Source organism: Chelonoidis abingdonii, chromosome 3 (assembly GCF_003597395.2).
Source record: "Chelonoidis abingdonii isolate Lonesome George chromosome 3, CheloAbing_2.0, whole genome shotgun sequence".
In the NCBI taxonomy this organism is placed as follows: Eukaryota; Metazoa; Chordata; order Testudines; family Testudinidae; genus Chelonoidis; species Chelonoidis abingdonii.
The window spans coordinates 161,585,944-161,611,764 of record NC_133771.1 but is presented as its reverse complement, the minus strand read 5'-3'; the positions used below and the strand labels follow the sequence as shown (position 1 = coordinate 161,611,764).

The 25,821-nt window shown below is 47.8% G+C and overlaps 1 protein-coding gene across 1 annotated transcript in view; it reads left to right on the top strand.

The window, feature by feature from the left end:
- Window positions 1–25,821, top strand: part of ALK (ALK receptor tyrosine kinase) — a 635,008-nt gene that overhangs the window by 559,923 nt on the left and 49,264 nt on the right. The window contains exons 13-17 of the mRNA XM_075064275.1: window positions 10,127–10,277; window positions 13,607–13,738; window positions 14,836–14,980; window positions 22,993–23,055; window positions 25,257–25,355. Coding sequence (XP_074920376.1) covers window positions 10,127–10,277; window positions 13,607–13,738; window positions 14,836–14,980; window positions 22,993–23,055; window positions 25,257–25,355 — 590 coding nt within the window. The remainder of the gene's footprint in view (window positions 1–10,126; window positions 10,278–13,606; window positions 13,739–14,835; window positions 14,981–22,992; window positions 23,056–25,256; window positions 25,356–25,821) is intronic.

Genomic DNA, 25,821 nt, shown 5'->3' with positions numbered 1-25,821 from the left:
GAGCTGCCCAGAATAGCACTGCATGCCGCATCCCTGCCTCTGATATATCCCTCCCGCTCCTAACCCCCAGCATACCTGCTGTTCAAGGAGGGTCTGTAGAAGTCAGCCATACAGCTGTCTGCACATGGCCTGCACCAACGGAGAAAAGACCCTCTGCTGGATATAGGGCTTTTACAGCCACTTTCTGTCACTCCAGCCCTTTCATCCAGTGTGAAGGAGCAGGAGCAGGGAGGAGGCCCTCAGTCCTGATATTGATCTATCTAATACATATTAAAAATCTGCTGGGCACTTTGGACACAAGTTAAAATATATTTTTGTGACATTCTGTTCTCAAGATACCCAGACCTAAACCACTGTGTTTCCTCTCAGCACCAGCAAGAGTGAACTTTGCTGGAGTCAGCTCCCTGCCACATCAGTCTGTCTGCTTCACCAGTCAGTTCCTCAATACTCTGCCAGTCTAAACCTTGATTTGTAGGTAACAGTCACTGCACTCCAGTTCCTGTGTTCCCCACAGATGTCTCCCTGCAGTGTCCAGTCCCTCTCACTGAACGCTTACAGAAATTATTAAGTTCACTGCCTACAAAGAGACAATGTATACACCTGTCTGCTAAGCTAGCTGAAAACTCGAACTCAGTTCCTTACAGCAACACTAAGATAACTTAATAATAAAACTAGAATAAGTTTATTAACAAAGAACAGAGATTTAAGATATATTAAGCAAGAGAAAAAGAGTTTACAAACAAAGCACACTTTCTAGTAACAAATTTAATTTTAGCAAGTTACAATCTTTTCCTAAGCACTTTTCTCACTTACATCAAATTCCCAGCATGTTTAGCCCTCAGACTGGGGGATCCAACTTTCACAGGCTGAGAGGGTGCTGTTCGTTACATTCCCTAAATGATAGATAACTAGAAATTCTTTTTGCTCTCCTTATGTTACCCAAAGTCCATTGTCTCTGCCTCAAGAGCTAGGAAGGCATCCTGGGGAGCAGACTCTATCCCCTGGTGTGCTTACCAAGTTGTCTCCTTCCCCGCTCATTGGCTTGATAGCTTTGTTTACCTTATATGTAAACATACTTTTGTTGTCCTCTGCCTGTAACCAAGCCGGCCAGATAAGTACACCCACATTCCTTTGGCTAGGGCAGGTTGGCTGTATGCACTGCCTCCCAAACCACATTTTAAGACCATATTTCCAGCACAGATATAATTCTTTGTACACAACCTGTACTTACTTCACAAAATGATTTTCAAGGCCCAGCATGTCACCAATTGACATATGATACCTTCCAACACATCTTTTGAATACGTATAACGATAAGTGTGTTGGGAGTAGTGAGTGTGTCAGGCCTGATGTGAGTTACAGTATAGTGGGCCCTTTGGCACTGAGGCATTCCCAGGGTCACAAATTACCAGAATAAAAACAGTAGCAAAAGGATAGTTCAGCCCCCAGCAAAACTCCCCTCTGACATAAACAGCAGCCCCCAGCAAAACCCACCCTCACCAAAGTTCTGAACAGACAGCTAAGCCTTGCAGCCTGCCCTGAAGGTCAACAGACCTGGGCTATTTCATTCAAGGCTCTAATGGGCTGCCCATGTGAGCAAGGAGAGCTGGATTTGGCCCCAGTTGGATTTTACACTGCAAAGACCAGCAGCATCAAGCAAAACAAGACATTAGGTATTTTATTGTCAGATTTCATTCTGGAGCTTACTGTGAAATCTTCCATCCCTTAATACCCAGGGCTATGAAGTGGATGAGGAAAAAATAAGACCCACTCCCATCCGCCATGCACGTTCACCCATTTTTAGAACCACACCCTAAAAGATCCTTTCAGTCAGGTTCACTGTATTTTCCACTCTGTCATTTTAACTGGCGCCTGGCACTTCCAAGTCCCATGTGGGACAGGAATCCTAAGAGAGGCTATTCTTGATCATGTAGTGGTCCAGCCTTGACATCCTGATCATTTTCGCTCTCCCCAAATCATCTCCATTACTTTCTCCACGCTGCTGCTTACGTGTGGAATGGCATCTCCGTCCCCAGTTTGCTGAGCCACTGCCCTCTCCTTTCATGCAGATCCCCTTAAAGACTCACATCTTCCTCAATGTGCACAAGTCATGATATAATAAAAGCCAAAAGGAAGGAAGTCAGGAAGGAAATATAAATTATTCCCTCCTCTGGATTTTCTGGGCTGCTGTCTGTCTCTTTTAGGCCTCAAACCTGCAAGCCAACACCCACCTCCTCATGCACCAGTAGTCTCTGTATTGGTGCAGGGATTCATACTATAAAGACTAAACATTCTGTTTGTTTAAATAACAGTTGGCTCCTTTGATGAAAGGGGAGCAGCCGGGGTGATGCGTCTGCTGCTCACATTCGCCTGCAGCTTCTGAATGAGCCACTAATGGGGTGTCTCGCACGTCCTGACTTTATTGCTTGTATGCAAAATCTATTCAGATGTAGAAAAATATGGCTTCTAATTGCAGCTGATTAGCCCTGCCAGTCTGCCTTGCTTCATGGTGCACCTCATTAGCCATTACAATGTCCTGCTGCAAATCAGCTCAGTAATCTCCCGGTCTGTGCAGCATCTGTTCAGAGGACCCTAGGCAGTGTCCCTCACTTTCGCTCCTGGCTTGGGTACAGCCTTCTTGAGGAATGATTGGTTTGGTTAAAAACGTGGCACCAACATAATTATTTCACATTCCGAGGATCTCGTCTGCTTTCTGAGGCACTTGGCACACCACAGTTGCTTCAGCATCATGCTCACTTCGTGCTGGCTGCCTCGGAACAGAATCTCAAAACCTTATTTTTTCACAGTAGTAACTAGCACGTGGAGCTTGGCTGAACGAGCTGCTTGAGATCCTTTGGGGAAACAGTCCTAGTGCAGAGCCAGGGCCATCCTTAGGCATATGCAAAATACACAGCCACATAGGACACCATGAAATTTGGGGCACCAAATTGCCCCAAATTTCATGGTGCCCTACGCAGCTACATATTTTGTATGTGGCAGTGCCAGTGGCCAGCCCATCCCCCAGCTGGCCCCCCTGTGCTTTCCTGGGGGTGGGTAGCAGGAGCACTCCCTCCTCCCCAACCCGCTTCTTCCCGCCCCCATTTTTCCATCCCTTCTCCCAAGCCCCCTCCCCCAGCGATGGACACAGCCCTGGGGATTAGTAGGGGAGGGGAGGGGGGGACTGGCACTAGCAGCAGGGGTCAGGCTTATCCTTGCACTCACTGGCAGTGGCAGAAACCAGAGCAACCCAGGCCACTCCACGCCACTGACTCTCTGCTGTGTCGCTTTGCCTCCCGCCACCGGTGAGTACAGGGGGACCCTGTTCCCCAAGCCACCTCCCCCGAGCGATACAGCTGGGACAGGGAGAATGGAGTGAGCTGAGGCCGGGTCATTCTGCTTCCTGCTGTCGGTGCCAGGCCCCTTGCTAATCTCCTGGCCATTCTGGGTCTGTGTGCTCCCCTCCCCCCCAAAGCAGCCCTCCACAATTACTCCCTCCGTGGTCGCGGAGGCCTTGAGAGCAGCCCAGACCCTCCGCAGGGAGGGGGAGAGCAGGTGTTCAGGCTACGTAGGGCACCATAATTGGTAGGGACGGGGCTGTGCAGAGCAGTCCTGTGCCATGTATACTGCTGTTTGTACTCCATTTACATGTGGTGCCATGTCAGGCAAAGTTCAGAGCCCAAACTGAAGGAATGGGGATTAAAGGAAAGCCGGTTCTCCTTCTTAAATAAAGTAATTAGATTAGTTTCATTAGCTGAAGATATAGCTAATAGTTAGAGTAGGTAATGAGCTCCTTGTGTTGCATTCCTGACTCTGCTTGAGGATCATGCATCACTCTGGACCAAGTGTCTTACCCTCACTGGGCCAAATTCCACTCCGATGTAAGTGGTTGCAATGCCACTGAAGTCAGTGGAAACTCACCTGCATACACTGGGTTGAAATTTGGCTCTCTGTGTCCCAATCTCCCCACTGCTAAAATAAGGGGTGTAATTCATAGCTGTCTCACAGTGGGAGTTGCCTGGCTTAGTTCGGTGTTTCTGAAGTACTTTGAGGTCCTTGGATAAATGCTGTTATAGAGGAGCACATTTATTTTTATTATTTTGCATAAAAGAGGGAGGATTTGAGGGATATAATTGTAACATGACATTTTTGGGTGGGTTGTCTGCAGTGGAGATTGTATCTGGAACATCTGGTTTTCAAAATGTGAGGCTTTACTGATTGAGTTAAAAGCCCAAGGCTGTAGGAGGCTCATCCCTAGGACTGGGTGGGAAAGGTTTCCTCTCATGGGAAAATTCAATATTTTTTCCCATTTTGAATTGGGACAAAAAGCCAAAATCTCAAAAAAAATTACCATCTGATCATCCAAAAAAATCCCAAATCCTGGTTTGAGTCCATCAAAACATTTTGTTTTAATAGTTTTGAAACATTTCATTTCAGTTTCAACCCTTTTTTGTTTAAAAAAAAATATTGTTACATAAATTAATTTTTATTTCTTAATGAAAAGCCTTTTCTTACAGTCATAAAAGGAACATTCCGTTGTGGAAATGGCAGTCAGGATGTCTTGGCAATTTTGAAACCTTTTTTGAAAAAAATTTCAAAACAGGAAATTCTTTGACACCAATCCTTTCCCATGAAAAGCTTCACTTTCAATGAATGGCCAAAAATATCACCCTTTATATGTGGAGCAGACACCATTCGAAGGGGACAGAGCACCACCTTGAGAAGGTGCGTGTTACACTCTAAATATAATGGTCTGGTGACTTTGCCTGCCTTGTTTGTCAAAGTACACTTGAACTTGCTCCAGCCAGAGTTTTCCTCTATGCTTCTTCAGTCCCTTCACACAGTCTTGCCACTGTTGGTGCGAGATAGCCTTCTCCCCTGCAGCTGCTATCATCTGGAACAGTTTCCTTGTCTGCTTTCTCGAGTCTCCTCCTGTTGAATCTCATATTTATAGACTCTCGTCGTGTTCTCTTTCCCTCTGTTCAACTCTAAAGCTAGCAAGGAGTACTCAGTCCAGAGGAGAGGAATCTCTGTACACAACAAAGTTGTGTTTACAAGCCATGCTCGGCATCAACTGTTCTTACTCTGGAATAGAAGTGAGAGAGGCTTGCACTGCTGTTGCCCTGGCTGTACTTGTTCTCTGGATAAGCAGAGGACATCAGTCTTCAGAGTTCACAATCCTGCTTTTCCAAAGAAGTTTTGGATCTTGATTTACTTAGACTGTAAGCTCTTTGGTGTAGACTCCATCTTTTTGTTATGTGTTCATATAGTGCCTACCACAATGGAGCCCTGGTTGAGGCTCCTAAGTGCTACAGCAGTACAATTAAATATTAATCATTGGCTGATGTTCTTTGCAAGTGTAATCACAGAATCTGCTATTGACAGGGGAAAGGATCAATTCTGTCCCATCAGTAGTTCCTGTGATTCTTCTTAGAAGCTGCTTGTCATGTATTTCTTGTACATGGTAGATTGCAGGGCTGCTACTAGCAGATCAGGCTTCAGTACCTAACATGGACTGGCCACAGAGCTTTCCTAGGGTTTTTTTTTTTTTTCCCCTTCATTACCAATAGCTCTTTATTCTTTGGATGATGTTTTATCTGAGCAGATTCTCTGAGCCATACTATATAATTACCATCAGTGATGAAGAAATTGAAGTAGTTTGTTTTCAAAATGTTCACTAAATTTGCTGCTGTAAGGGCATTGTTTACTGGTCATTGTCATCTGTTCATTAAACTAACTCAAATATCACTAGAGAGAATGCTTTGAGCAAGATTCCCTAATGGGAGGAATAGGACTCTTGCATCCCAAAGTTATAGACAGGTTAGAAATTACTATTATAACTTGAAAAAATCTGAAAGGGTCTGTACCTATTGGGTTTCTGGGAAGTGGGGGGCCGACCCACTGCTAAAGGATCCCCCCCTAGCCTATGGGGAGGATCTACAGGACCTCAGAACCCAACTGATTTCGGGGGACAACTAATAAAAGAACAGGGACAGGAGTGCGGTCAAAGGGTCATAAGAAGGGAGCCTGATGGGGACATGGAGCAGAGAACCCTGGACAGCGCCCACTGCTCCTTGAAGGCATCAAGGGAGCCAGTGGATGCCACCCAGAGGAACTCTGCCCGGATGCGTGAACGGACTAAGAATCGGAAACAAGCCCCACAGTCACAGGAGTCTCCATCGGCCAACCTCCTCTCCCTGGTTGCGTAGATGGCCATTTTAGCCAGGGTGAGGAGGAGGTTGACCAGGAGGTCCCGTGACTTTGTGGGGCCATGGATAGGGAATGCATAGAGAAGAAGGTGAGGGGAAAAGTGCAGCCAGAAACACAACAGTAGATTGGTGAGGAGCCAGTATAGGGGCTGCAATCTGGCGCACTCCAAGTAAACGTGCGCCAGGGTCTCCCTCACGCCGCAGAAGGGGCAGGTGTCTGGGGTAGGGGTAAACTGTGCCAATTACATGCCCATGCTCACAGCCCCATGAAGGAGCTGCCAACTGATATCCCCGGCAGGCCTCGGGACCAGGGTAGAGTATAGGCTGGCCCACCAGGGCTCCTCACCCTCGAGAGGTGGCAGGAGGTCCCACCACTTCATGTCAGGGCGGGACACGAGGGTGAGGAAGTGAAGGATGTAGAGCACGAGCGTGTAGAGATGTTTCCTTGGAGCGGTTTGGAAGCGGACCGGCTGCAGATCATGCAGCTGGCTTGCGGAGAAGGGGCGGGGGGGCCGGTCGGGTCCGCGGGGCAGGGGCCCGATGAAAAGGTCCGGGTTGCCAGGATTTCGGTTTTTGACCGGAGCACCCAGTCAAAAAGGGACCCTGGCAGCTCCAGTCAGCATCGATGACTGGCCATTAAAAGTCTGGTCGGCAGCACAGTGGAGGCCTGGAGCTACAGCAGGCTTCCTGCCTGCCCTAGCTCCATGTGGCTCCTGGAAGCGGCCGCCAGGTCCCTGCAGCCTCTAGATGCATGAACAGCCAGGGAGGCTGCACGTGCTGCCCCCGCCCTGAGGCCTTCTCTGCAGCGTCCGTTAGCCAAGCACTGCAACCAGTGGGAGCTGTGGGGGAAGTGCCTGTGGGTACAAGGGCAGCATGTGGAGCCTCCCTGGCCGTCATGTGTCTAGGGGCGGCAGGGACCTGGCCGCCATTTCCTGAGAGCCGCAGTAAGCACTGGCTGGACCCTCCCCTCCCACACCCAAACTCCCTCCTGGAGCCCTCATCCCTGACCCACCCCAGATCCCACCCCACCTCCCGGAGCCCCCTTCTGCACCCCAAACTCTCATCCCCACCCCAGAGCCTGCACCCCTAGATGGAATCCTCACCCTCCATACACCCCAACCCCGTGCCCCAGCTCGGAGCCCTCTCCCAAATCCTGAACTCCTTATTTCTGGCCCCGCCTGGAGCCTGCTATGCCAGCCCAGACCTCATATCCCTGCCCCCACCCCCCAGCCCGGAGCCCTCTCCTGCACCCCAAATCCCTCATCCCCAGCCCAACCGCGGAGCTCTCACCCTCCTGCCACACCCCAAATCCTGCCCCAGCCCAAAGAGAGTGAGGGTTGGGGAGAGTGAGTGACAGAGGCAGGGGGGATGGAGTGAGAGGGCCTCAGAGAAGGGACGGGGTAGGGGAGAGGCGTCCAGGGAAAAGTGTTTGGTTTTGTGTGATTAGAAAGTTGGCAACCCTAAGCTTTCCTCTCCTGGAGAGAGAGACACCAGATGTGTTAACTATATACTCCTTTAATGTTCTGCCATGTAAGTCTGAGGTTAGCTTAAATAAGGTATTTTACACACAACACCACCTAGTGGCTGAATAGTATAATACAGTTTAGCATTCCCTTACATCTCCCCCTTTAAGTTTTACATTCCTACCATTTATCAAATTTACACTGTCTTTGAAGTTCAAAAAGGATCAGTCCGTTAAGTGTCTCTGAATCACACTGGTTTTCTAATTATGTGACTCTGGCTGTCCATTAGTTGCAGTGACTGGCTATAGTTGGTCTGGAATCCTTGAGTCATCATCTTGCTCTGCATCTGCCATCTATAGAGTTTGCTCTGTTGATTGTTTTTTTTTCCCGAGGAACCAAATTGTAGATGTCAGTGGTTCCTGTTGAACTATTCACTGTTCGTCTCAATCACATATGACCAGGGCACTGAATTCTTTTCTTTATGATAGCTGGAGTTGTCCATCCTTTTTCCATATCCAATTGATACGAACATGGTCACCGAGTTCTAGACCTGGCAGTTCTCTGACTGAGTGTCTGTCATCTGATGTAAAACTGTCACTTTTAAAATCAATAGTCTTTACTGGATTATTCAGTTTCACTCTCCAGGAAGGCTCTATGTTATCACAAAGGATAGATCCCAGAAACAATGGCTTTTGTTTGTAATATGAGTCAATTCCCTGACTGTTTTGATGCAGCAAACAACTGCAAAATGTCCATAATTTTGTGCATTTATCACAGCTTATGCCTTTGGCTGGACTTGCATCATCTGTTGAGATGTGAATTTTTCCACATCTTGTGCATTTAGGCTGTCAGACTTTGGTGTTTGACTGGAATTTGTACCTCTTACCTGGCAGTTCTGTCTCTGCCTCAGCTGTCTTATGGTAAAGCCTTGTAGCATTCATGCTGCATCTGTTAACTGCTTCTAAGCTAGTTCCTTGTCTTTCAAGTTTGGCAAGTTGCTCTTGGTTTTGCTGTCTCACTGCTCAGACTGCTTTGCTATCTGGATAGCTGTGCTTAGGGTTAAATCTCTTCAGTTGTAGCTGCTGTGAAAGGTTTTTATCTGTTAATAACCACCCTGTCTCTGAGGGCAGGTCTACACTATGGGGCTAAGTTGACCTAAGTTACGCATTGATGTTGCGTATCTAAATTGATGATCGACTTATTAGGTCGACTTATTGTAGTGTCTACACCATGCTGGGTCAACTGGAGAAACTCTCCTGTCAGCTTGCCTTGTGCTTCTCCTTCCAGTGGAGTACCAGAGTCGAGGAGAGAGCGATTGGCGGTCAGTTTAGCGGGTCTTCACTAGACCCGCTAAATCAACCCCTGGAGGATCAATCGCCACCCATCGATCCCCTGGTAAGTGGAGACAAGCCCTGAAAATTTCATGTTCTGCAGTTCCAAACTTGCAGTTTCCAGCCACTGCATGCAGAGTTCCTGTAAAACAGTCAATGTTTTCCCCTGGTCCTTGAATTCTCTGGTGAAAACATGTTCTTTTATAAACCACATTTTTCTGGGGTATAAAGTATGCGTCAAATATAGCCAGAACCCTTTCTTAGGCTAGGTCTACACTGGAGGGCGGGAGATCTACCTAAGATATGCAACTTCAGCTACAAAGCTGGCATATCTTAGGTCAATTTACCTGGCCGTGAGGATGGTGGCGAGTTGACCGCTGTCGCTCCCCCATTGACTTCGCTTCCGCCTCTCACTGCATTGAAGTTCTGGAGTTGATGGCAGAGTGATTGGGGATCAATTTTGTCATGTCTACGGTAGACATGATAAATCGATCCCCAATAGATCCATCTCTACCCGCTGATCTGGCGGGTAGTGTAGACGTACCCATAGTCTTCTTTGTGACTGTCTTTAGTAAAGTCAAAGGATATAAAGATATGCTCTGCCTGCTTTCCCATAGCATAAATTAAAGAGCATACTTGTAGTGTTCGGTTTGGTAGCAATTCCAAACCTTGCAAAATACTGCTTCAGTCTGTCCATTGTGAAGGTTTCTCAAAGCTGAAGTTCTCTTGGGCATCGAAGAGAGGCATGTAGATGAGATCCTGCAACCTTTGGTGCTTTTTTCCTTCTGGCTGCAACTTTTGTTGCTGCTTTGCTTCTGTTTCTATTCTCCTCTGTCACTAGTTTACTCCTGACACCATGCCATGCACACCTTGTACACAGCAGGTTTCAGCACTGCTACTGTCTGCACCAGATATGGTCTAGTCACAGAGTTTTCCTTTCCCAGAAAGATACATGCCAAGTGCGTTCTCTATAAGCTCTAATGTACTGACATTAGCTTAAATCAGGTATGTTACATATATCACCACCTACTGGCTGAACAGTGTAATAGGGGTTAGGATTCCATTACGCTGCTTTCACCCATGCAATTTGGTACCAGGCTTTTATCTTCTTTTCTTTTCATTGCAGCATCTCAGGCTATGGAGCAGCTGGTGGGAAAGGAGGGAAGAATACTATGGTGAGGTCCCATGGTGTGTCCATATTGGGGATTTTTGACCTCCAAAAGGATGATGCCTTATACATCTTGGTGGGCCAGCAAGGAGAGGATGCCTGCCCTAGTGTAAGTGATTGCCAATTCTGTCTTGTGTTGACCCTTTTCCAGCACTGGGATCTTTAATATTACAGCTGTCTGAATTTAGGGATTTTGTTCTGAGTAGTTCAAACTACAGATACAAGATTTCTGGTAGTGACTTAATATTAATGGTATGTCTATACTACAGTTAAACACCTGCAGCTGGCTCATGTCAGGCTCATGGGGCTCGGGCTATGGGGTCTGAGCCCTGTGTCTCTGCAAGGGGAGAGGGTCTCAGAGCCCCGGGTCCAGCCCAAGCCGAACAGCCTCATTACAATTGTACAGTCTTGCAGCCTGAGTCCAAGTCAGCTCACCTGGGCCAGCTGCAGGTGTTTGTTGTGTACACATACCCATAAGGGCCTGATATTGCAGTCCTACCATGGAACAGTGGGGCCCTTGAAGCTCTGCAAGTTTGGCCTCATGGGGTTTTCCCTTCCTTTCAACCTCAGCCCCATCTTTGATAGGGGCCCCTCAAATCCTACATGAATCACCACACAAACCCCATTTGCTCAGGCTTTGTTTGTGCATGGGAGAGGTTGAAGGCATTACTACTGAATTAACTAACTTCCACTGTTAATAAGAATCACTACAAATTGCTTATAAGATTATCACCTTCCATTACTACTGCTGGAAGCCCTGATGGAGGAAAATTAAGTATTATCCTGTGAAATTTCACCACAGCTTTTGATCTGGGCATTTAGTATTCTGCAGGATTCTTGGTGGTGGCATTTATTATGCGGCTGGGGTTCACGAAACCAAAGCATTGCTGCCCATTACAGATTTTGGGAAGGGAAGGACGATACAGGCAGGAAAGTGGAAGGGTCTGGGGGCCCCAAAGCCAAATCTTGCGGAAAATGTTAAAACTGGAATAATGTCTCCAACACACATGTAATCATATACACACACAGTTAATGTAAGAACCTTTTAGAATCAGATATATCCTAACTCAGACCTTCATTTAGCATGTATAATCAAGCCATTCCAGTGCAATATAATATATGGAGTCATTAAATTACAGGCCACTGTGATCTTAGCGAGAATTTATTGAGTGCTAATGTAATTCTTTCATCGACACAAAGAGAGTGCATTGACTTGTGGAAAGGACTTTTACTTGATTGGATTGTAATCAGTTATGTCTTTGCAATGAAGGTTGTTTTTTTTTTTCTAATCCAATTGTAATTTACTGGTCTCTCTGGATCATTGCACTTTGTCATTTTATTAATCATCCCCTTCCAAACTCTGAATCAAATTCTTGCCTGAAGTAGATTTTTAATTGTGCCTGTGTTACTCAGCAGGCAAGTTTTGAGTCCACTTTATGGTAAACAAAACACTTCAGTTCTAAATTGGAAAGATGCATGCGTCAAGTTCTACTGCTGCAATAAAATACTTGTGTGACAGAGTAGGAAGATACAGAAGGAGGATTATATTTAGACAAATATTATCTGTAAATATTTCCAATACAGCTCATTACCCCAGTGTTGAGCCCAGTATATAAATAACAAGATAGAAATTGAGAGGCAGATATTTAAGTGACAACCAGAAAGTAATATAACTAATGGCTGAGCTGCAACCAATGTAAATCCCCAGAGCTAAATCATGCTCATTGGACACACACACACAAGTGCTCTGATTGACTTTAGGGGGAAAACAGGTGTGAACCACGTGAGCATAATTAGTCACCAAATTACTGTTCTTTCTCCTGGGTTAGGGATGGTAATTCTAATTCTCTCTTAGTCTATTTGAAATGAGTTGGTGTGGACTCAGCAGACTGCCAAGTGAACTAGTGTCCACCACAAAACTGTCTTGGCATTTGGCACTGGTTGCCAGTGAATCTTTATCCTTAGCTGGTCCCTCAAAGTCAAGACTGAAACATGTTGGCAGTAGGGCTCAGTGGCTAGGGCACTGGACTGGGAGTCAGGAGACCAGGGTTCTATTCCTGGCTACCACTTGGAGCAAGTCATGTCATTGCTAAGTGCCTCGGTTTCCCAATTTGTAAAATGTAGATAGTAACAATACTTACCTGCCTTTGTAAAGCCCATGGAAATCTATGGGTAAAAAGTGCTAGGTGAAAACCATGTGGTACTGTTATGGGTAGGAGGAAGTGGGAGGGGTTCGCACCAGCTACATCTGTACTATGATGCAAACTAGGGATGTGATTCACCTCCTTGCGTACACTTGAGCTAGCATGAGTATAAATTGTGCGGCTGTGGCAGCAGCAGCAGTGGAAGGGTGACTGAGCTGTGCCGAATATACCCACCAGTTTCTGTCAGGTTTGTACTCTGCACAGCTCAGCCGCGCCTCTGCTGCCGCTACAGTGCTATTTATATTTACGCTAGCTCGATGAGAGTTAGCATGAGTATGTGCATCAGTGCTGGAAGTAGGAGGTGCTGGCGGTGCTGTGGCACCGCCTGGCTTGAAGTGGCTTCCATCGTATACAGGGTTTACAGTTTGGTTCAATGGCTCTTAGCACCCCCACTATACAAATTGTTCCAGCAGTCCTGAGCATGTGCGCATGAGTAGAGGAATCATAACCCCTAGCACGCAGAGTCACCCTTAGGTTATGCCATACCTTTCCTGTGGATAAATAAAGGACATCAGTTTCTAGGGATGTCTATTTGCCTCTTTTGATCAGCACTCATAGGCGCCGACTCCGTGGGAGCTTCAGGGCTAGAGCACCCACAGGGAAAAAAGGGTGGGTGCTGAGCACCCACCAGCAACCCCCCCTATCAGCACCACCCCCTCCCCCCAGCACCTCCTGCCTCCCGGTGGGCCCTGCAGATCAGTGCCTTCCCCTCCCTCCACGTGCCTCCCACTCACCACAAAAAGCTGCTTTGCAGCGTGCAGGAGGCTGGGAGGAGTGAGGACGTGGCATGTTTGGGGGAGAGGGTGGAACTGGGTGGGAAGAGACAGGGCCAAGCAGGGTGGAAGGGGTGGGGCCTTGAGAGAAGGGGTGGAGTGGGGGCAGGGCTTGGGTCAGAGCTAGGGGTCAAGCACCCCCCAGCATTTTGGAAGGTCAGCGCCTGTGTCAGCACTGGATTCATTTTTAAAGGATTCAGTTGTAAAAAACCATAAATTCCTCTGACCTGTAGCAGAACTAAAGGTGACACTCTTGTAGGAGAGTGTGAGCATGCTTCTCCTCCCCCTTTGGAGTCAGTGGCAAAATTCCCTTTGCTTTTGGTAGAAGCACATTTAAACCATTGGTTTGCAAATGCAGGGGAGGGAGGCATATGAGGCCTTTGTAGCTGATGAGCTTGCTTTGTGTGTGCAGCAAAATGGAGGCTCCTTGTCTGAACTCAGACTTGCTGTTCTATCTGCAGACTAACCACGTTATACAGAAAGTATGCATTGGCGAGAATAACGTGATCGAAGAGGAGATTCGAGTAAACAGGAGTGTCCATGAATGGGCAGGAGGAGGTGGTGGAGGGGGAGGAGCAACGTATATATTTAAGGTACAGGAACATAGCCATTATGTCCTATTACATAAAAATGCTGCACGCTACCTAGACTTGTATGTGAATGCCACCCTTTGTTTAGTAAGTGCCGCCTACAATATACCCTGGAGCACCAAGAACTCTCTGGGCCTGATTCTCACTTACACTAAGGACCCTTTAAACTGCTCTGACAGAGTAAACAAGCCTTAAAGTGAGCTTAAATATAACTTTTATTTATAATGTATGGCCGTGGATGCCCAGAGATGGGCCTTATGGAGCTGAATGGCCCTGTTCATACCTCTTCAAGTTTTTGCTAAGGCTGTCTGCTGACTCAGGCAGGGTCACTGCATCAGTTTACATTCTGTTCACATTTTTAAGGTTTACCTTGCAACCACAAGGACTAAAAATATGATTTTTTATTGTGATCTGAGATTCTGGAGCACAGTTCTGTCCAATGTGTAAATTTCACTGCAGTTTCTTGAGCAGAATACACAAGGCCCTATAGCCTTTGACTTCTGCTGTGCTATGGCATACGAACAATTGGGATCAGCCTTTATGCTCTGCTGTAAGTGTAGCCTTTCCGCCAAAGACCATTGATCACCACTGCAGGTCATTTACATTTTATCAAAAGTTGGCTAATCAATCAGCATTCATCCCAAATCCCAGTGTTGTGTGTTCTCAATACGCTTCAGATCAATAGACTTGTACCATATCATAGTAACTCTGCACACTCAAGTAGCTCCCAGAGTGGTAATCCCCTGCAAAGTGGAGCCACTGTACTGCACTACACAGAGTAGTGTACCATAGAGCTCTTGTAATTGATATACTACATCATACAGGGTAACATTACATGCTTTACAAGAGCCACAAGCACTGGCGTGCACAATACATATAGCCATCGAAGCTACTGTTCTCCACTGAACATGGGACAATTAGTAGTATCCATTAATCTTTGGATGCAGGTACGTGAATAAGGCAATTGTAATTTGGACTGCTCAGCAGTCTTAGGGGCATGCCTCGTGCAATATGAAGTAACTAGCGTGTGAGATGAACTTGTATTTGCATGTCTGACACAGCGTAAACCCCAGCTACATTTCTCAATTCACCCTGTTAAGATGGAGAATGGAGAACCAGTCCCCTTGATAATTGCAGCAGGAGGTGGTGGCAGGGCCTACAGGGCCAAAACAGATACTTTTCATCCAGAAAGGCTGGAGAATGATTCATCTGTTCCAGGGCTGAATGGAAATTCAGGAGCTGCAGGTAAGGAACATTTACTCTGTTCAGAAAATCTTTCCCAGACCTGAAGAAGAGCTCTCTGTAAACTCCAAAGTTTATCTCTCTCACCAACAGAAGTTGGTCCAGTAAAGGATATGACCTCACCCACCTTGTCTCAGCAAATCTTTGAGGACAGAACATAAGATATGAAAATGTGAGACTCTCAGAAACCATTGTCACCACAGGGAAGACATCCCTGTAGACATGGAAATCATGTTGCATTTTTACAGCATAGCTTCCCAGGCTAGTGCAGACAGAGCTATATTGCAGCCTGGTTAGCAGTCCCTGCAAAAAGGCCAGGGACTGAATGAGCCACAGGGGTGGGGACCACCTTCTCGCATCAGGGCAAGTGCGTTCTCTGTCTGAGTAGCTTGTGCTTCAGCAGTCTCTGCTTACAGAACCATAAAAATAGAGATGGGCAGGACCTATTGTCATCCAGTCCATCTCCCTGCCAAGGCAGGATTGTTCCCTACAGAACATTGTCTAGCTTTGTTCTTGGATTGCACTGTTCTGTGGTTTGTGGACTTCAGTCTTATAGACGGTCAGTCTGGCACCTTTCCCAAGCATGAAATTCACTTTAATGTATGTTTGTTTGTTTTGTTTCTTGAGCTGAAAAAGCCTCTTCCATAGCTCTGTAATGTCCAACACTTTGGATCTTGAACCTTCAATCATCATGAACCCTGCAAAAATAAACAAAATTACAATTAACAATATTTAGTGTTTACAGATGTGGTAGTTTGTACAATTTCAAATTAACTCACCCCAATCCTTGTCTGAAAGAGAGAAGTATTAGTATCCCCAATTTACAGATGGGGAATGGAGGCACAGAACTGGGCTTTTTAATGTTCCAAACTGAATGCTAAGTAGTGGGGATTGCATAGAGAGCAGAGGGCTGGAAGTCAGGACTCTTAATTCTCTTCTTGACATCCACTTACTTTGTGGCCTGTGGCAAGTCACTTAACCTCTCTAGGCCTCAGTTTGGCCACCTATAAAATGGGGATAATGCTTCTCTACATCCAGGGCTGTTGTGAGCTTTAACTAATTACTATTTTTTAAGTACATTGAGCTCTTCAAATGAAAGGCACTGGTAGTGCTAGTAAGAATCACTCTAGCATTTTAGGCTATTAAAGAGTATAAGCACAAACTCTTTGATATCAGAAAATTAGATGTCTAAAGGTAGTAGAAATATTAGTTAGAATTTGGTTTCAAGAAAAATGGTTTGTGTTGGGTGGTCCATTAATTTAAAAGATAATTAAATGTTTGTTTGAAAAACATATTTCAGATCCCAGGTTGGTGACAGAGTAATAGAAAGTTAGTTCCTCCCTCATCCACTCTAATTCCCATAGCTTAAGCTCAGGTTTCTGCATATAACTTGTCAGTGTTGGGGAAGCCATTCACCCCCACCACTGCACAAACTCAAGTTATTCAGGCTTTGTATGGCAAACTAAAGAGTTGTGGTGGTGAAGGATCAATCCAACAACTTCTTCAAGTGATTGTTCATGTCCATTACACATCAGATATCCATGCACGGACGTCGGAAACTTTTTCCCTTAGCAGCTCCCGTCAGAGCATGAGAGGAGTCCCGCCAGAGTGGCGCCTCATGCTGGTGCATATATATCCCTGCTGACCCGACCCCCCTTCAGTTCCTTCTTACCACCCAAGGCGGTGTTGGAACAGCTCTCTATCTCTCACTTGCGAGTGTCTCTTAGCATAGTTATCAGTAGTTGGCACTTCTTAATAATAGATAGTTAAGCTTTCTTTGTTTAGGTGTTGGAAGTTGTCTCCAGCACCAGCCCTGGGCTATGGGGCATGCCGCAGGCCCAAGGCTTTAAGGCTTGCGCCACGTGCTGCAAGCCTATGCTGATTAGTGTCCCCCATGACTTGTGTCTTCGCTCCTGGGGGAATCGCATCAGACAGAACACTGCAAGATCTGTAAGGCTTTTAAGCCAAGGACTAAGAAAGAAAGAGACTTTTGCCTCAAGCAGCTACTCATGGAGGCCATGCTGCAACATTCGGCTTCGGGCCATCTGGCCTCGATGCCAGTGTCCTCGGTGCGGAGTGCCCCGGCATCAGTTCGCGATCCGGCACCAGTGGGGCACTGCAAGCATGCCGCATCGAGGCAACAAGAAAACCCCCAGCACCATTTGACCTCACCGGCACGGTCAAAGGGCCAGCCTACAAGCCGAGGGCATTCCCCGCATAAGAAGCCGGCACCGCTCAAGCAAACGAGTGCTCAGAAGGGAAGCGCTCCCACAGGGCATGCTCTGGCTCCAGTGGCTCCAGCGCTGAAGAGCCTGTTGAGCCCTGGGCTAAGCCCCTTGAGCATAGAGGACAGGCTGGAGGAGCTCCTAGAACAGCCCTCTACACCAGACACATTTGAGGCGGCAAAGGACATCATCCAGTTGTTGGCGGCAAGCCCCATCCCTGCCAAAGAGAAGCCTCTGGCACCGTCTCCTAGAGTGCCGTCAAGAGGCAAGCCGGCAGTGGTGCGCCGATTGAGGTCACCATCCTGGCACCGCTCCCGGCATTGGTCCCGGTCAAGCTCGGCCTCTGCAGATTCCCAGTTGCCCCTGACCCAGCGGGACTCGAAGGCACTGGATCCCAGCCAGCATAAGGCACCGGCCTCACCAGGACACCACTTCCCGGCGCCATCGCTGGGCTGGCTCCAAGGTAACACAAGATCGAAGTCCTCGGGCCCAAGCAGAAGCCAACGATCCTGGTCCTGGGAGTATTGGTCCCGGTCGGCAAGGAGCTGTTCTCCAGCCCCCCGGCAGCACCGTTCTACAGCACTGCCTTGGCCTTCCAGGTCAGCGTCCTCAGAATCCGAGATGGACTCAGGCCGCTCCAGCTATGCCTGCAGGGCACCAGCGATCAGGGATCCCCAAGTCCCGTGGCATCCCCAATGGGACCCGCCAAGGCAGTGGCCCTTTTGGACACCATGGGCCTATCACCAACAGCAGGGGCCCTCCTCCAGAGCCTCGAGATCTGGCTATTCAGTGCATCAGTCTTGGTCCCCGCACAGGCACCCCTCCACACCCAAGGAGGCCATGGTATCCAGGTCACCAGATGCTTCTCCAGAACACAGGAGACCGGAAGCGGCACCGAGCCCGGTGCCATCCCGGAGGCAGTCTGTCAGGCAGGACCCAGAGGAGCCCCCAGCATGCGAGGAAGGACAAGAAGGGCTGGAAGACGAGATGCGGAAGGCCCTCACCTCTTTGTTATCCCCAGATGAAGCCGTGGCGGGCACCACAGTGTCAGGGCCTCCTCTGATTGACCACAGAGCGCACCAGGAGCTACTCTGCAGGGTAGCCCAGAACTTGGGCCTACAGGCGGAGGAAGCAGTAGAGCAGGAGGATCCTGTGGTGGACATCCTAAGCCCTGAGGGGCCCTCCAGAATTGTGCTCCCACTCATAAAGACAATCCAGTCCAACTACAAGACGGTCTGGCAAACCCCAGCCTTTAGCACGCCGACAGCAAAAGATGTAGAGTAGAAGTACTTTGCCCCTTCCAAGGGATATGACTTTCTCTTTTGTCACCCGGCTCCCTGTTCGCTGGTCATCTCAGCAGTCAATGAACAGGAACGACATGGTCAGCAAGCCCTAGGTCCTAAGGCCAAGGAGGCTAAACGTCCAGACCTATTTGGCAGGAAGGTCTATTCTTCTGGCGGCCTCCAGTTGAGGATCGCGAAGCAGCAGGCGATCCTGAACAGACACAATTTTAATTCCTGGATGGCAGTTTCCAAATATAAAGACTCCTTGCCCCAGGGCTCTCAGCCTGAGTTTGCAGCCCTCGTGGATGAAGGAAAGGTAGTAGCCAAGACCTCTCTGCAGGCCTCTCTTGACTCGGCAGATGCAGCAGCCAGAACAATCGCCTCAGGAGTGGTGACGAGGCGCTCGGCGTGGCTGCAGGCTTCAGGCCGTCCGCCAGAGGTCCAGAATACCCTTCAGGACCTCCCCTTTGAAGGGTCTGGTCTCTTTTTGGACCAAACGGATGTCAGGTTCCATAGCCTCAAAGACTGTCGGGCAACCCTCAAGTCATTGGGAATGCACACCCCGGTAATGCAGAGGAAGCCTTTCAATCCCCAGCCGCCTCAGCAAAGACAATACCAGCCCCACCCTAGAAAGGAGCTGTATTGGAGGAGAGGCAGAGACAACAGGCAGAGGCAGAACAACACACCTAGCCAAGGCCAGGGCCAGGGCAAGGGCAAGCCGCAACCTGGCAACAAGCAAGGGTTTTGAAGGTGCGCTGGAGGACAGCGTACCAAGCCAGTTACCGGATCTTTCCCTATGTTTCCTGAACCGCTTGTCCTGCTTCTACCCTGCATGGTTCCATATAACATCGGACCATTGGTTCTTATGCACAGTACAAGTGGAATACATGCTTCAGTTCTCCTCCTTCCGTCCCTCCCACCCCCCTTCCCCGTCCCTCTTCGGAGACTCCTCTTACGAGCAACTCCTTATGCAGGAGGTACGGATACTCCTCGAGGCGGGGACAGTGGAAGAGGTCCCTCAGAATCTTAGGGGGAAAGGGTTTTACTCCCATTATTTTCTTATTCCCAAAGCAAAGGGGGGTCTTCAACACATTTTAGACCTGCGTGGACTCAACAAATTCTTAGTCAAGGTCCGGTTCTGCATGGTCTCCCTAAGCACTATTATTCCATCCCTGGATCTGGGGGATTGGTACACTGCCCTCGACATGAAAGATGCGTACTTTCACATCGCTATTCATCCCGCTCACCGGCGGTTCCTGCGGTTCACCATAAACCAGCACCATTACCAGTTTACGGTCCTACCCTTTGGCCTGGCTGCAGCCCCCCTCATGTTCATGAAATGCATGTCAGTAGTGGAAGCCTTTCTACAAAAAAGGAGAATTCGAGTATACTCGTACCTAGACGACTGGCTTCTCGTGAGTGGATCCGAGGAGGAAGTCCGTTCTCATGTGGCGGTGGCACTGGAGGTATTCCGCAGGCTGGGTCTGCTAGTCAACATGCCCAAGTCCTCCTTGATACTTACGCAAAGGCTGGAGTTCATTGAGGCAGTCCTGGATTCAGTACAGGCACAAGCAGGCCTCCCAGAATCCAGATTTCTGGTCATCCAGCGTGCCATAGCTTCAATGCTGAGGTTCCCCACAACCACAGCCAGATGCTGCTTGCAGCTCCTAGGGCACATGGCAGTGTGCACCCACATAGTTAAACACACTAGACTACAGCTCAGGACTTTGCAGTTGTGGCTAGCCCAGTCATATCACCCGGGCAGAGACCCCTCAGACCTTGCAGTGACAATCTCTGCCCAGGAGTTGGACTCCCTGCGCTGGTGGCTCAACCAGCAGTTAGTCTGCGAAGGGATTCCCTTTACTGCACCGGAACCCACGCTGACGCTGGTAATGGACTTGTCAGACCTTGGCTGGGGAGCGCACTTAGGGGACCTTCAGATACAAGGCTTGTGGTCCCAGGACGAAATGTTGCTCCACATCAATGTGAAGGAGCTCAGGGCGGTTCACCTAGCCTGCCAAACCTTTCATGCTGCTTTAGAAGGTCACAGTGTGACAGCTCTGACAGACAACACCACTGCCATGTTCTACATAAACAAGCAGGGTGGAGCCGAGAGGCCCTTCTCCTATGGGACTTTTGTATAGCCCGCTCAGTACACCTCAAGGTGTCATACCTCCTAGGGGAGCGGAACGAGCTGGCAGACCACCTCAACAGGTTGTACCACGTGCACGAATGGTCGATAAGACCGGATGTCTTGCAATCGATCTTCCAGAAGTAGGGATTTCCCCAAATGGACCTCTTCACCACCAGGGACAACAGTCAATGCCCACAGTTTTGCTCTTTCCAAAACCACAGTCCGGCCTCAGTCGCAGATGCCTTCGCGATCCCACAGAGTTCTCAAAGTCCGCAGAGACAACGCGGTAATGATTCTCATCGCCCCAGCTTGGCCCCGCCAACATTGGTTTACGACTTTGCTGGAGCTGTCAGTAGCTGACCCGATTGCCCTGCCCCTGCACCAAGATCTCATCACGCAGGACTGCGGGTGCCTGCTCCACCCAAACCTGCAATCTCTGTATCTCTGTGGTTGAATGCGATGGAGAGCCACTGCTCTCTTCAGGTGCGACAAATTCTCCTCAGCTGTAGAAAACCTTCTTCTAAGGTGGCATACCTCGCTAAGTGGAAGAGGTTCTCCTGCTGGTGTGAACCAAAGCACATACAGCCACTTCAGGCCTCCGTTCCAGTTATCCTGGAATACCTGCTGCACCTTAAATATCAGGGTCTTGCCCTCTCCTCAGTTAGAGTACATCTGGCTGCCATTTCGGCGTTCCACCCGGGGGAGTTGGGGCATTCTGTGTTTTCCAACCCCATGGTAGCCCTGTTTCTCAAGGGACTGGAGAGGGTGTTTCCCTACTCGCGCCCTCCAGTCTCTCCCTTGAACCTTAACCTGGTCCTGACCAAGCTCATGGGACCCGTTTTTGAACCCCCAGCCTCTTACTCTTTCACTCATCTCTCCTGGAAGGTGGTGTTTTTGGTAGCCATTATGTCCGCAAGGAGGGTGTCCGAGTTGAGGGCCCTCACCTCGGAGTCCCCTTATACAGTTTTTTATAAGGACAAAATGCAACTTAGGCCACACCCTAAATTCCTCCCTAAAATAGGCTCACAATTTCACATGGGATAGGACATTTGTTTGCCAGGGTTCTTTCCCAAACCATACATGGACTCGAGTCACCATAGCTTACGTACTCTGGATGTCCTTAGGGCACTGGCGTTCTATCTGAAGCGAACTAGACCTTTCTGCAAGTTGACACAGTTGTTCGTTGCCATTGCGGAGAGAATGAAAGGACTCCCTGTCTCAGCGCAGCGAATATCGTCATAGATTGTGGACTGCATCTGCACGTGCTATGAGCTTGCCAAGGTGCCAGCCCCGGCGATCACGGCTCACTCAACTAGAGCTCAAGCGTCCTGAGCAGCTTTCCTGGCACGGGTTCCACTCCGGGAGATCTGTAAAGAAGCCACCTGGTCGTTGGTGCACACATTCACAGCCCACTACACCGTCCATCAACAGGCCAGAGAGGATGCGGCGGTTGGCAGGGCTGTGCTCCAATCAATTGTTCCATGACTCCTACCCTCCTCCTGTGGTAAGCTTGTGAGTCATCTAATGTGTAATGGATGTGAACAACAGTTACAAAAAGATCGGTAACTGTTTTTTCCCCATTCTCACTGTGCTGCACACTCTGGCCTCTTAGAACTTCATAGCAGCAGCAACAAGGATATGCTTAAATCCTCCTGCTCCAAAAAGTGCTAGCAACTACAGTCAAGCGAAAGGAGATTCTGTGTTAGCTGTCACCAATACGAGACCAGACACACACTTGAGAATATCTGATTTTATCCCGTAGAGGCCAACAGAACACATACACAGTAGCCGGTCCATTACAATTAGAGCTAGTCAAAATGTTTCAATCAAAAAAAGTTGGTGAAGAAAAATTGCATTTTTAATTCATTTATTTGCAGAAAAATGTTTCTTTTAACATTTTCTATGGGTTTTTTTAGTGAAAAAATTATTTCAGTATTTTTTGAAAACCAATAACCTTTTGAAAACCAAAAAAGGTTTGGGTTTCATTTTTCATGAAAAAAATGGAACATTTCCTTAAAAAAAAAAATGCTATCTCCCCGTACACCCCCACACACACTCTAATTTTTCATCTCTTTACATTCTTCATGGAAAAATACCATTTTCTGACCAGCTCTCATTACAGTATTACACTTCTTTTATAGATGGATGAAAAGAGGCACAGAGAGTTTGTAGTGACCACAAGTCATACACAGCCAGTTAGTGGCCGACTGGCAATAGAACCCAGCAGTCCTGACTCCCATCCCATTCTCTAACCACTATACGCTGATCTCCCTTGCAGCTGACGTGTTTGGAATAAACATTCATTCTGCTGATATATATATTTTGGATGTAACAGAAACTTACATGGGCTGCTTTCTCTTTTCTTAACTGCAGGTGGTGGAGGTGGCTGGAATGATAACACTTCCTTCCTGTGGTCAGGAAAGTCCTTGCTGGAAGGTGCTACTGGAGGAAAATCCTGCCCCCAGGCCATGAAGAAGTGGGGGTGGGAGACAAGAGGGGGTTTCGGAGGGGGTGGAGGGGGGTGCTCCTCAGGTGGAGGAGGCGGAGGATATATAGGTAAAGTGGCTTCATGTTCAAGGTGTCCCTTCCCCTCCTTTAGTGCTAACAGTCAACAAAACACTGATCAAAAATTCTCATATAGCTAGTATATATGATTGTTATGTAATAGGATGTCTGTGTGTTGCCTTTTTAGTTCTGGATGAGCTTATGTTATTTAGCCTTTAAGCAAATAGCCAGATGTCAGTTCTTCAACTGGAATCCTGGCTTTACACTGTGGAAAACTATGCCATCAAGATCCTGTTGTGATTCTTGACTCATAACTATGGATTGAGTCTTTCATTTCTTGGCCATGATGCTGAAGAAGCAGGAGCCATAGGCTTTGCATTCCTGTTGTCAAGACCAGCATCTGGGGGCTTTTGCCACAGAGTCTGATGGCCAGTGTTTACACTTAGGGTATGTCTACATTGCAGAGTTAACCTGGGTTTTAGTCTTCACCCCACTTACAATCCATGCAGGGGGGAAAGAAAACACTCTTTATCCAGGTCTGGAGCCCAGGCTAGCTGACCCAGCTGAGGGGTGCTGAGAGCCATGACTCCACTTTAACTCAGGCTGAAATCCACCTACATCTAACTACACAGGCTAAATCATTCGAGTCTTCCAATGCCCTTCCCACCATTCCCTGTGAAGAAGAGACAAATTCTCCCACAATTGGTTGGGAAAGAAATCCTAGAGCGTCTCAGCATGAAAAACCATGGGGTATTCCCCCAGACACGTAGGCAAGTGTGGAAATAGCCAGATATGGCTTTGCTATGGAGGTGCTCTCACCTGAGCAGGGCTAACCCAGATGTTCAGACTCTGGTACCAATTACTGGGTTAACGGTGCAGTGTAGACATAGCCTTAAAGGAGATTCAGCATGAGCAGTGGCAATCCAAGCTTCCTCCACACTGTCCTAAGACCAGCATGCCTCAACCCTAGAGGAATCACCTCTAAGGGCAAGGCAGGTATTTCGGTCTTCATAGTCCAATCCTTGGCTCTTGTGCTAAGACTGCCAACAGGGGAGGCCAATTAATGACTGCTATGATGGTGGCTTTTGTCAACAAGGAACTGAATGGAGGCCACTAATTCCTTTCCAGTAGGCTCCAGGTCGGCCGTCAGATGGTAATGACACTGAATTACTACTTGGGCCAGACTGAAAGCCGTCACCATAAGGTGAATAGCTCCACAACTCATAATCAGTCCCTGTGGCCACCCATCTCTTCAGCTGTGGTGGACTTCTTACCCCTGGTTATCCGCCACTGTGGCTTGAAATTAGGGCAATGGTATACTCAAAACACTGCAAGGAAGTAATTAGCCTGAATTCCTAGCTTGACCACGTGCATTGTGATGTTATGTGTAACGATTTTTTCAACAGAATGCCTCGTGTAAGATACTTTTGTTTGCAGTGTGCTATTTTCTCCCCTGCCAGAAGTGATGAAAGTGGAAAAACAACCCTCTCTTTTTGGGGGGGGAGGAAGGGCATCTGTGCATGTTAACAGATCAAATATTGGTCTACTGCTCCTCTTCTGAGATCCTCTGCTTGTCCAAGGCACACTTGAACATTTCCCATGCAAGCTCCTTCAGTCCCCCATCGCTGTTGGACCACCCTGACCCAAGGGTGTAGAGGAGAGAAAGCAGATCAGATGACTGTTACTCCCAGTGCTGGTGGAGTACATAGCCTGATCAGCAACTGTGTGGAATTAACCCTTATGCACTGGCATTGTCCAGTCTGCTGGCCAAGTGAATGCATAGGACGATCTATTTATATGTTTTTTCACAGCATCCAAATGATTAAAGATGATGTTTGGACTTAGTGGGCAATGGTCTGCTTGGGACTGAGTTGACAGATTAATTTGCTTAATTAAGAACCACAAGCATTATTAAACTGAAATCCCAGAAGTGAAAGGCCAATAGTCCATACCACTATCCACTAAACCTTTCCACCATCCGTTAAACATCCCAGTTGGATATTTCGACTGATTAATTGCCCTTTCTCATTTGGATGCTTCATACGGTGAATTTGCTTGCATGTTGCAATTCTTAACTGTGTTTTAGATCTAATGAACCACAGTATGTTAAGGTACTTTCTGATTTGACATAGGTGGCAATGCTGCAGCGGACAATGACCCAGAAATGGATGGGGAGGATGGTGTGTCCTTTATTAGTCCACTGGGTACTTTATACACCCCCGCACTAAAAGGTATTGATATCAGTCAGGAATCAGTTCTCGTGAGTTTCCTTCATGTTTGGAGTAGGCTGTGTCTGGAAAAAAGTTGAGATCCTTAGATAGAAAATGTAGATTAGTGTGGTTGTGAACACCAAGGAAGGAGAGAAGTTGTTTAATTTAGTCCAGGGGTTGGCAACCTTTCAGAAGTGGGATGCCGAGTCTTCATTTATTCACTCTAGTTTAAGGTTTCGCGTGCAGGTAATATATTTTAATGTTTTTAGAAGGTCTCTTTCTATAAGTCTATAATATATAACTAAACTATTGTTGTATGTAAAGTAAATAAGGTTTTTAAAGTGTTTAAGAAGCTTCATTTAAAATTAAATTAAAATGCAGATCCCCCCAGGTTGGTGGCCAGGACCCAGGCAGTGCAAGTGCCACTGAAAATCAGCTCGTGTGCTGCCTTTGGCACGCGTGCCATAGGTTGCCTACCGCTGATCTA